The 10,852-nt window shown below is 52.9% G+C and overlaps 2 protein-coding genes across 3 annotated transcripts; one reads left to right on the top strand and one right to left on the bottom strand.

Annotated features, from left to right (window-relative positions):
* Positions 1-119: 119 nt before the first annotated feature.
* Positions 120-10,626, bottom strand: TSSK3 (testis specific serine kinase 3). Of its 2 annotated transcripts, none has more exons than XM_039836920.1 (2): positions 10,560-10,626; positions 120-835 (listed from the first exon to the last, which is right to left on the bottom strand). In XM_039836920.1, exon 2 carries the CDS (start codon positions 753-755, stop codon positions 171-173), a length of 585 nt encoding a protein of 194 aa, XP_039692854.1. In that variant the 5' UTR covers positions 756-835; positions 10,560-10,626; the 3' UTR covers positions 120-170. The 2 variants fall into 2 exon arrangements, with proteins under 2 accessions (XP_039692854.1, XP_039692853.1); XM_039836919.1 differs by lacking the exon at positions 10,560-10,626 and adding an exon at positions 7,887-10,549.
* Positions 808-3,107, top strand: FAM229A (family with sequence similarity 229 member A). Its single transcript, XM_039836921.1, has 3 exons — positions 808-2,393; positions 2,474-2,620; positions 2,842-3,107. The coding sequence occupies exons 1-3, from the start codon at positions 2,140-2,142 to the stop codon at positions 2,942-2,944; spliced, it is 504 nt and encodes a 167-aa protein (XP_039692855.1). The 5' UTR covers positions 808-2,139; the 3' UTR covers positions 2,945-3,107.
* Positions 10,627-10,852: the final 226 nt, after the last annotated feature.

The following is a 10,852-nucleotide window of genomic DNA, read 5'->3' as shown; positions in this document are numbered from 1 at the left end:
CCCTCTGGTTCCATGAAGATCTTTAAAGGGAAAGAGAAGTAAGGCTTGGGAGGGTGTAGGTAAGTTTTAGGATAAGTAAACTTAAAGTGTAAAATATATATAACCATTTTAGAAGCGGGTTTTGGGTTTGCTTTCTCCCCTGCTTTATTGGGGAGGACTTGCCATTGCTTTTATGAAGTGCTTGCTAGCCATGGATGCCAACTAACTTCTTCAATTGAAGGCCGGAGGATCATGTCTGGTTCCAGGAGCTGCTTGAGCAAGTCCTGGCATTCGGCCGAGATGCCCAGATGAGTGGGTAAGGACACCCCCTTCTGCTGCTGCCACAGCATCTTGGGGATGTCTGTGTCATCAAAAGGTAGGCTGGCACAGAGCATCACGTAGAGGACGACACCCATGCTCCAGACGTCACCCTTCTTGCTGTCGTGGGGAATACCCTGTAGCACCTCAGGGGCGGCATAGGCCGTGCTGCCACAGAAGGTCTGGCTCAGCTCCCGGCGTGACTTGGGCAACACCTTGGCGAAGCCAAAGTCAGTCAGTTTCAGGTTGAAGCCCTGCAACAAGGCGTTCTCACACTTGAGATCCCGGTGGGCCACACCGCAACTATGGCAGTAGCGGATGGCCTCAACCATCTGACGGAAGAGGGCCTTGGCCTGGCTCTCAGGCAGTGGTCCCCCATTCAGCACGCAGTCAAAGACATCCCCTCCTTCAGCCAGCTCCATCACCAGGTAGATTTTCCCGTCGGCAGACTCCAGCATCTCATACACCTGGATGATGTTCTTGTGGTCCAGGGTACGGACAATTTGGAGCTCCCGAGGCAGGAATCTCTGGATAAACTCTGAGGAGACAAGGGAAAAAGAGATGGAGTATCAAGTCCAGAGAGGCCTAACTCCTCCCCGGTGTCTCCTGCCTTCCAGCATCTGCCTGCCTGCAGGCCCACCATGTCTGGGTCTAGTATCTTGGTTCTGTTATTTTTGTAGTTAATGTATTATTCAAAGGAAATACTCCTTGCCAACCTCAGGGACTGTTGTGAGTAGCCTGTAAGACCACGGACATCCAAGTCACTGTGGGAGTTTTAGACAAAACCATCGAATCTCAGTTATGAGGCCTGATTTTCCCACAGCTTGATGAGCCAGTTCCTTTCACCCCTGCCTCCTGACCCACAGTTCTTTCAATAAGTCCAGTCCCATTTCTACCTTCCTGTCTCCACACTAGTTCCTGCCCTCTCGTAGCCCTGGCCATGGCCTCTGACAATCTGTTCCTGTGGCAGACTCAGGTTCTGCCTCTGAGGCTCCTTCACCACCTGGCATTTTTTTAATCTTGGATTTTGGAGAATATGGTATTTCTGGACTCCCAGCATCCCTCTGTTCCCCGCTGATCTACTCCAGAGCCACAGTCTTGCTTTCCTTGGTTCCAGACTCAAGGGGAGGAGGGAATGATCCTTCTGACCAAAGGAAGTGCCCACCCACCTTAGCCAGCCCACCCCTCCTCCAGAGGGGACCCAGCTCACCTTCTGGCCCTCCCATCTTGTCTATAATTTTAATTGCCACCTTTCTTTGGTGTTTTTTGGAAAATGCTTCTTTGACTTTTGAGTAGGTCCCTTCCCCAATGGTCTTGCCCAGCTGGTACCCATTGGAGAGCAGAAAGTCCTCCATGCTGTCTAGCGCCTCCTTCCTTCCTATCACCCTCTCAGCTCATGCTGCCTCTGTGAGGCAGCTCTACTCCACCATCGCCCTTGGCCCGGTCCTTTTCCCCCCAAGGACTTCATCCGCAGCGGCCCCCAGCGCTAGAACATTCTCCGTCTGGACACAGCAGCCGCAGGTGGTGGAGAGTGAGAGGGCCAGACATTTTAAAACTCTGGCCCAATTGTGATGTAAATGTTGTGTGACCCTTGTCCAAAATGGGTACCCCTACCTGTCCTCACCAGCACCACCACCAAAACCAGCACTAGTTAAGTCACTGCCGCACCCCCGCCCCCACGCCAGGCAGAGGTTTGCGGCTCCGCCTGGGGTGGGGGGAGCACTCCGGGTGTTGGCGCTGCCCAGGATGACAGCTTCCTTTTTATGGACACCGCCTGGTTGTCGCCGTCACCTGTGCCCCTATCAGCAGCTGGGGGTCTGCACCACCCGGTCTTAAGGCGCCATGGCGAGAGCCCTCCAGCTTCCCGCTTGCAGCCGCGCTAAGTGCTGGGGCGGCGTGGGGGAGTTCCCTGGCGAGAGGAACGGGTTCTGTGAGGTCAGCGCGCCGAGGCTCCGGTCACAATGCACCCCTCCCCCTCGAGGCCCGGGCCCGCGCGCCGCAGACACCTGCCCGGCCCCGCCTGGACCGAAGCATCCTCCCGCGGCCAGGGCTCAGGCAGCTGCTTCCAGCCTGGGACCGGCCTTGGCCTCCGGCAAGTGAGCAACGACCCAGGGGGTGGTAGTGGGTGTGGGCACCCGGCGGCCCAGGAGCTGCCTGACTGCCCATCCCTACGCAGAGTGCCCCGGGGCCTGGACATGAGTGCCCAGGAGCCCCCGCAGGGTCGGAGATTCCCCATTGAGGCCGGAGACTCCCCTGGCCTTGCCGCCGCCCCTGAGTCCCAGGACAGCCCGGAGCCGGTAGCTACCGAGCACAACCCAGTCAGGTGAGCCAGCGCCCTTCTCACGGCCACTCCGGTGTCCTGGACAGCTCTCAGCCTGCTCCCCATCCCACTTTTCATCCCCAGACTGCCCCCTACCCTGCCCCCGGGGAGGGCCCCACTTCCACGCCCGAACTTTGGGGACTCCCGGTGCATTCCCCGCATGCGTCCCCAACAGGATGGGCCGGTGCCCTCCTCAGAGCCCCCTGTCGCGCCACTTTCTCCAGGCCGCTTCGACGCTGCCCCGGCTGCCACTGCCTGACGCTGCTGCACGTGCCCATCGACGTCTACCTGGCCATGGGCGGGAGCCCCCGGGCCCGCGCCACCTGAGTGCGCCTGCGCACGGCGGCTCCGCGGGAGCCGGGCGGGGGCGAGGCCCGCTGCGGGCCACCACGCTGAGGTCGCGCGCGCCGAGCACGAGACAATGATGCACATTTTAAAATAAAAGAATGATGCACATTTTAATAAAGCACAGCATAAACTGTTCTTTCCACTCCGGCCTGGCCGTGTGTGTCTGTCCCGTCGGATCGGGCCCTCTGACTGCTCCATCCCATCCTATAGTACCTTCCCTTCTGCCTCCTCACTTGGATCCAGCCCCAGTGCCAGCCCTTCCTGGTCCGATTTCTTCTGGCCAGGCGCCAATCCCTTTCCCCCATTTCTTGCTGGTCATGACCCCTTCCGGGACTGCTCCCTCAGGGCCCTGCCTTCATCATTCCCCACCCGCCCACTCTCTCTCCTTAGTTCTCCTGTGGAAATCGTATTTCTTTCTGGACTCTGGGGGCCCAGAGAAGCTCGGGATTGGAGAGAGTGGGCAGACAACTTAGAATAAAGAGAATGACCACACTACACACCAGGTTCATTTAATTCTCCCAAGATGGAATTAGGTTTTGCTACCTACTGTTTTGTGACCCTGGACACCACTGGTTTTGTTAGAACAGTTTAGGGGCTGCCCTGTCCATCCTGAGCCTTGTTTTTTCCTAGCACTGGTGGCACCAGAAAAAGATTGGGGAAGAAGTTTGAAAACTTATTTCCTATTCCTATTTTACAGGTGAGGGAACTGAGCCTTGAGAGACTTGCTGGGGGTTCTACAGCTGATAGGTGATGCTAGCACACTCCTGTGTTCTCAGACTTAATGCCCTAAAAGCCAACCGTAGGAGGGGCTCAAGACACGAAGCTGACTGGAAATGTAATATTTAAGTTGAATGAGTATTTTCCACTTTCTAATTTTGATTTAATGAACCTATGTTATTTCAATATTGAAATATATGTAACACAAAGATCAGGTTCAGGCTCCTGTCCCCTGAGACTTAAGTACAATTCACTCAGTATCTTTCAAAAAAAATAAATAATAATAAAAATAATAATAATACCCCTTTCCTAATCCACACTGGGTAGAAGCCCAAGACATTCCAAGAGCACTTCAGAATCCCACGTTCACTCGAAAGGTGACTTCTTGACTTCCACATAAAATGCTCTCTCAGGCAGTGCCAAATGTAGGAGGCTTATTGAAGGAGAGGATGTTTGCCAAAAAGAGTCTACTTTGAAGTGAAGACTTTAGACTTGACCATTCAGCTCCTGGTCCTTTAAACATCCTGGCTCTTGAAAGCCCCTCCATGCCCATCTTTCCCATTCACCAAAATAATCTCTGGCTTCAGGCCCTAGTGCTGGCTTCTCTCTCCTCCCTCACCCTTACCTCCTAGAGAACACCTCAGAGATTCTCAGTTCTTCTATTAAGTGAAATAATTCAGCTGTTTCCATCCCCACCAAACTCCATGCAGGCCCTACTCAGCCTAACAACTCATGCTACTGCTCTGCAGAAAAAGGGCCTCCTTCCCCGTAAATAGTACTCACCGTCTTCAGGAGGCCATTGTCATTTTAGAGAGAAGAAAATTACTGGGCTCTATATTGATAGGGTCTCTCTATTGCAAGCAACTGGTTAGCTTAAGCAAAAAAAAAGCAATTGTTTAAGTGGCTGGGAAGGATATAAGCTAGTGATTAAAAGAAGACCTGTAGGAACTAGGACATCTGTCAGTCTGGAACCAAGGATTCAACCCCACAAGGACTGCCCCATTGCTCCCCTCTCAACCGTGATTATCTCCTGGGCAGGGAACACGGCTGCAGCATGTTCCAAGAAGGGAGAGGTGTTTTCTTCCAGTCTCTGTATACCTTCCTCTGGAGGGACATTAATGGGCCCTTCTCAAATCACATGCACACTCCTTGGGCCAGTTACCATTGTCAGGGAGATGGGAGACTATAATTGACCAGACTGGGCCACACGTAAGCCTTCCCTTGAGGTGCAAGCACAGCCAAGTGATTGACAGAATCACCGGAAAATAATGGGTAAAGATGGAAAAAAAATATTCCAGAAGCAGAGACAGCTTATGCAAAGGTTGGAAGCCTGGGTATGCCTGAGAGAAAAAGAAGCCTAAAAAGAAGGGGTAGAGAGCAGCAGGTACCAGCTTGTCGACTCTGTTCCATATCAATAAGGAGCCTTGGCAGTGTGACCAGGTGTCAGTCCTGTGGGTTCTAGTACAAGCTTTGTCCCTGACCCAGACAATATAGGTCTGCCAGGCCTATGCAGGGCATTGGGGATTCAGTGGTGAACTTGACTGCCATGGGCACTGGTGCTCATAGAACTCACAAGGCCTAGCAATGACCTACTGGGAGGCCTCACTCCGGCAAGACTCTTCCTTCAGGGTCCATTTTCCTCATTGGTAATAAAAAAATAAAAAGGCACCAGCTGATCTCTCCCGACCTTGCTAGCCTCAAAATGTTCTTTCCCATTCTTCCTTTCTCTCCCTCACTTTCTTTGTTTCATCTTCTCAACTCTCCTTTCCTTTAAAAAAGATTTATTGCCATCTCCCATGTGCTTGGGTGGTGAGGGATGCAAAAATTCCAGACATACACATTGTCAATGTGCCAGACCCTGGAGTTAGTTAGCTCAAGAATGTCCATGAGCAGGGGAAAGGGCATTTCAGGTGGAAAGAATACTGTGGGCGAAGATATGGAGGCAGGAAAGTGGAGGGCAAATTTAAGGAATTCAATCAACTTCACCAAATACTTACCTGGGCCACACCAGGTATTGAGAGCCCAGGCCTGAATCTGACAGATAGATCCCTTGCCCTTGAGAGCTCAGAACTCGGGGGATCTAGGGATGAGTTCACAGAAGAGAAGCTAGATCAAGGAGGCCTTGAGTTTCTACTTTGTTCTGTAGGTGACAGAGAGCATAACAGGCTTCAACCTGGGTCATTTCTCTCTCCTCTCATCTCCTTTTCCATTCTGTTCTCTTTTGCTTCTTCCTCTTTCCCCCTGGAAAAATTACTGGCTTAAACTCTAGTCTTGGGTTTGAGTCCTGACTGCTATTTACTAGCTGTGCAATTTGGGGCTAGTTACTTAACTTCCCTGAGTCTCCACTTCCAAATCTGAAACATGAGATTAATGACATCTGGTGGAAGGTTTCAGTAAAGTCCTGAGTACAGCACCAGGTAGGAATCTCTGGAACAGCTAGCATTTGATGAGCAAGAGAGGCTGCTGTTGCTGTTGCTGCTGCTGCTGCTCCTACCTTTGGCTTCCAGGGGCAGCAGAGAGCCAGCTAGTCATGTCCCCAGGGGCTGGGTGCTGCCCAGCCTTGGAGAGCATTGGGGAATCCCTCTTGCCTCCCTCTGCCAACTTCCCATCAGTTCTGCTTAGAAGCCTAGGAACTTGATAGGGGGGCATGTCCAGGGGAATCCCCAGGTGATAAAAGCAGAGCTGCCTCCCTCACCCTAGAGGGTAAAGCTGTTCCCAGACCCCAAAGTTGGACCCACAGATCCCAGTCTTATTCTCTGAGCCTGAGGAACGGGGAGCAGCCCAGGAAAAGGAGGATGCTCAGATCACTGCCTTCCCTGACTTCTCTCTCAGACATCTTATTAACCGGCCCCTCCCCAAGAGGCCCTTTTTAGAAGGTGGGGCAAAGTACAAATGGACCCCCCAGGTTACCATGGAGATGGCAGGAAAAGGGTGTGTGCTGTATCGCCATGGCAACAATTGATATCAGTGCTACCCTTTCCCACCGCTTGATATGATGGGGGAGAGCCACCCCAACCATGGGCAAGTGCCCCGCAAAGCCTCTTCCCCTTACTGAGCCAATCAACCAGGGGGTCTAGAGGCTTAATATAGTGCAGGAGTTAAAAGGCACAGACTCTGATGTCACTCATACCTTGGTTCCAATCCTCCTTTGGCCTCATCGTAGCTGTGTGAATTTGAACAAGTTCCTTAACCCCTGGAAGTCTCCTACGTACAACATGGATACATAAGTTGTGGGCTTCCAAGAGTTAGTGTGAGGATCTCGGGGGATCATGCAGGTAGTTAGGCACTGGACCAGCTTGTGGGAAACGTGCACTGACATTAGGGATTGTCAAGAGTCCTGGGACCTGTCAGGAAATTGTGGTACTTCAGATATAGACTCATAGCCTCTAGAAGGCTCCCGAGACTGCTAAGGATTAGGCCTCTAAGATTGACCATCTCAGAATGTGGGGGTCTTAGGTTGAAGCCAGAGACAGTGGAATTTCCAGACTCTGAGGAAACCCCAGATGTCATATCCGGACTCTGACTCAACTTCCTCTTTCTCCTCCCCTCTGCCTCCTCCTAGGCCTTCTTAGCAGCCTTCTACCTCTTGGGCCTCCATCTGCTTTTCTAGGAAAAAGTGTGGATGAGGACACTGGAGAAGACATCAGGTTATGCAACGCCAGGTAGACCAGTGGGTTGGACACCACAGGGATGTTGGTGTCCCAGCTCCCACTGGCTTCTCCCTGCCCATTCTTGGGGTAAGTGCACCAGAATCGTTCTCATTCCCTCTCTCTTCCCCAGCTCCCAATCCAGGTGACCACAGTCCATTCTACTCTAATTCTACTGCCACCTCCCTGAATCAGGCCTCCATCACTACTCATCTGGATTACTCCAGCAGGCCCCTAACCAGTCTCCCTGATTCCTTCCTCATTTGATTTCTCCAGTCCAGAATTATTGTATAAAGACTGCAAACCCAGCCATGTCATTCTCTTATTTAAATCTCATCAATGGCTTCTTTACATCACTTGTCCAGCCACCTGGACACCCCTCAGCTCTTCATAAAACATTCTTCCCACTTTTAAGCATGCTGTTCCTTCTGCCTGGAATAGCCTGCCTCCCAATCTTACCCTTCAGACCTTCACCAATTGTCATTTCTCAAAGAAGGCTCCTCTGACTATCTGTCCTTCCCCTCCCATGGGACCTACTTGCCCCACCATGTACTTACCTACTCCTTTAACCCTGTTGAATGGCTGCCTGCCCCATTACACTATGGACTCACTGAGGGCAGGGGCCTGTGTCATATTCATCCTGACATCTCCAGGGCCAAGAATGGGAGGGCTCAGGAGTCTGTGAATGTCTGCAAATTAAACTTGCTAGTGAATGACTGCTTGATAAATCCACAGAGGAGAGGCCACAGTGCTGTGAGGAGGAAAAGCAGAGCGAGCTGGGAGGGTCTGGAATGGCTTCTCTAAGGAACTGACACTTGAACTGAGATGAGAAGCAGTTACCCAGGCCAAGATATGGGGGGTGGGAAATGTCCTAGCACTGAGACTGTCACGTGCCATGGGTGAACTTGATGCTGAAGACACTATGCAGAGGGACATACTCATGTTTTGGAAAGACAACCCTGGCTGCTTGGTGGGAACATACCATGTAAGAGATTGAGAGTGGCAGCAGGTAGACAATTTAGGAGGCTACTGCAGCGATGGGGCCTTGGACCAGGTATTAGCAGTGGAAACGAAGAGAAGCAATGGGATTTTTAAATACATCCTGTGAGGACAGGATTTTCATAACTGCTTAAATATGAAAAGGGAGAAAACAAGAAGAGTCTAGAAACAAACCCAGATTTCTAGCTCAGGCAACTGAAAAAACAGCCAAGCTGGGGAACATGAGAGGAAGGGCAGGTGTGGGGTATGCCTCCTGTGAGGTGGAACATCCAGGAGGGAGGAGTACAAGAGACAGGTATGGGGCAGGGAAGAGGTCAGGCCTGAAATAGAGAAGTGAGTCTCTGACACACCTGGACACCAAAGGCATGAGAACCAATGAGATTCCCCTGGGACAGACTGTAAAGAGCCCAAGAACACCCATGTTTAGGTAGTGAGCAAAGGATGAGAAATTTGCCATGTGGCAGCAATCAGAAAGATAGCAAGAAAATCAAGAGTGCACAGTGTCCAGAAAAACAAGGGCACAAAAGTACTTCAAATAGGAGGGAGTATGTGACTGTGTCAAAGTTGCCACTGCTAAGGGGTCAAGTCAGATAAAGCCTTGAGAGCATCCCTTGGATTTAGCAACAAGGTCAGTGGTGACCTTGACCATTCCTATGGAATGGTGGGGGAGGAAGCCCGCTTGCAGGGGTTGAGTGAGTAAGTAGAAACAGCATGTGTACACAACTCTTTCAAGAATGTTGGCTGTGAAGGGGAGCTGGAAGGACACGGGGCTGAAGAAGGGCTTTCTTCTTTTGCAAAGATAGGAAAGACTAGAGCCTATTTGTTTGGGTTAGAGGAATCAGGGAGGGAGAGGTTGGAGACAGGGAAAAGGGGAAGTGATAAGAAGAGGGAAATTCCCCAAGGATAGAAAAGAGCAGATTAAATCCTCAAATATGACTACACAACTAGGGGCAAGTCGGGACCCGTACTGGACTCTGGGGGCTCAGAACAGCTGCCCACTCTCCCCAGCAGCCAGTGTGAGTCACTAGGGGGGAAATAGCCCAAACTGGCAATGTGGGAAAGGGAGCTAGGCCAGCACAGTCCTCAGAATCCCAAGGGGTCAGGGAGCAGGGCCCAGCCTGGGCTCTGAGACCTGAGCCCTGAACTCCATGCTCTGAGCAGATCAAGGGCACAGAGGGGTTGTCATACCCTTTGTGTGGGGTAGGCAGAGTAGTAGGAAGCCTGGGTTTTATTCGGCTTTTCTTTGCCCCTCTCTGAACCTCAGTTTCTCTTTCTGCAAAAAGAGCAGGTTAGACCAGATCAAGAACTTCTTTTGGCGGGGAGAGGGGAGGATAGGTGTCAGGAACCCTTTCTAGATTCTTTCCGGAAATATATGTGTGTTTGGAACTATGCCGTTTAGGGGGACCTGAAGCTACTAGAAACTCGTTCCTGGCCTCCAGATAAGAACTTCTGAACTGGAGCTGGCTAAAAAGCCTTATGCCTGACATTTAAGAGTGCCCTGGAGCAAGGGAAAAGGCTCTTACAAGGGCTATGCAGGGCAGAGGTCCATGTCTCCTAAGCCTGGGAGCAGGGAGGCCTTTTGAGGTGTGGGTTCTACCTGAGCACACCATCAGATTGTGTGAGTGAAGGCATGGAGGCCCCTGGGTGGAATACGGGAGTTTATCCAATCCTCAACTGACCTTCCTGCCCTCAGCCCCGTCTTCCTGCCTCTGCTTGTCCTTGCCCTTCTGTCTTTGATCCTGGGGGAAGTGTCTCAGGGTCTCCTCAAGATCAGGTGACCAGCCCCTCCCATTGAAGCTGCTGGTGAAAGCAGACAGCTGGACTAGACCCCACCAGAGGGGCTGGCGCTGCCCCACCTCGCTCTGCCAGCTGAGGTCTCCTGCTAAAAACAGCCGGGCCCGAGGGGACTATGGGCTTTCAGGCCTCCCCCTCCACGCCCGGGTAGGTATAAAGAGGCCAAAACCGGACTAGGCAGCCTGGACACCATGCTATTCCCTGAGACAGCCCACTTCGTGATGAACTTTCTTCTGTCCCGGTGAGGGGACACGGGAGGAGGCGCTGGGGGTGGGGTAGAATCAAGGGCCCTGGTCTGGTGGGGAGGGAAAAGATACCCAGGTCCTTGAGAAGGCCCCGATGGGGGCCTCCAATCCCCCTCCCTGTCCCTCTAAATCGACCAGAAGTGGCTCTGGCCCTCGCCTTGCCGCTTCTAATCCAAGGTGGCCCCTTCCTACCCGCTCATCGTGCCCTCCATGGGTGTCTGCTGCCCCATCTCCCCGCAGGCGGCCCCGGGCCACGCCCCCACACCGCCTGGACCAGGAGTTGTGTTTCTGGGGCTGCCGGGGCCCGGCCTTGCCAGCGCCCGCCACCCACCGCAGCCTGGGCGACTACTGGCTGAGTCCGCAGCGCCGCCGCCCGCCGGGCGCCGCCTGGCGCTGGCCGGCGCGCAAATTGCTGCTGCTGCCGGGGGCCACCGGCCTGGCCGACGTGCCCTCGGCGCGCTGGCCCAGCTGCTACGGCGTGCGCC

The sequence above is a fragment of the Pteropus medius genome, unplaced genomic scaffold (genome assembly GCF_902729225.1).
Source record: "Pteropus medius unplaced genomic scaffold, Ma_sr-lr_union100, whole genome shotgun sequence".
NCBI classification, from domain to species: domain Eukaryota; kingdom Metazoa; phylum Chordata; class Mammalia; order Chiroptera; family Pteropodidae; genus Pteropus; species Pteropus medius.
The sequence above is the reverse complement of the archived record's forward strand: the minus strand, read 5'-3'. Positions and strand labels throughout refer to the sequence as shown.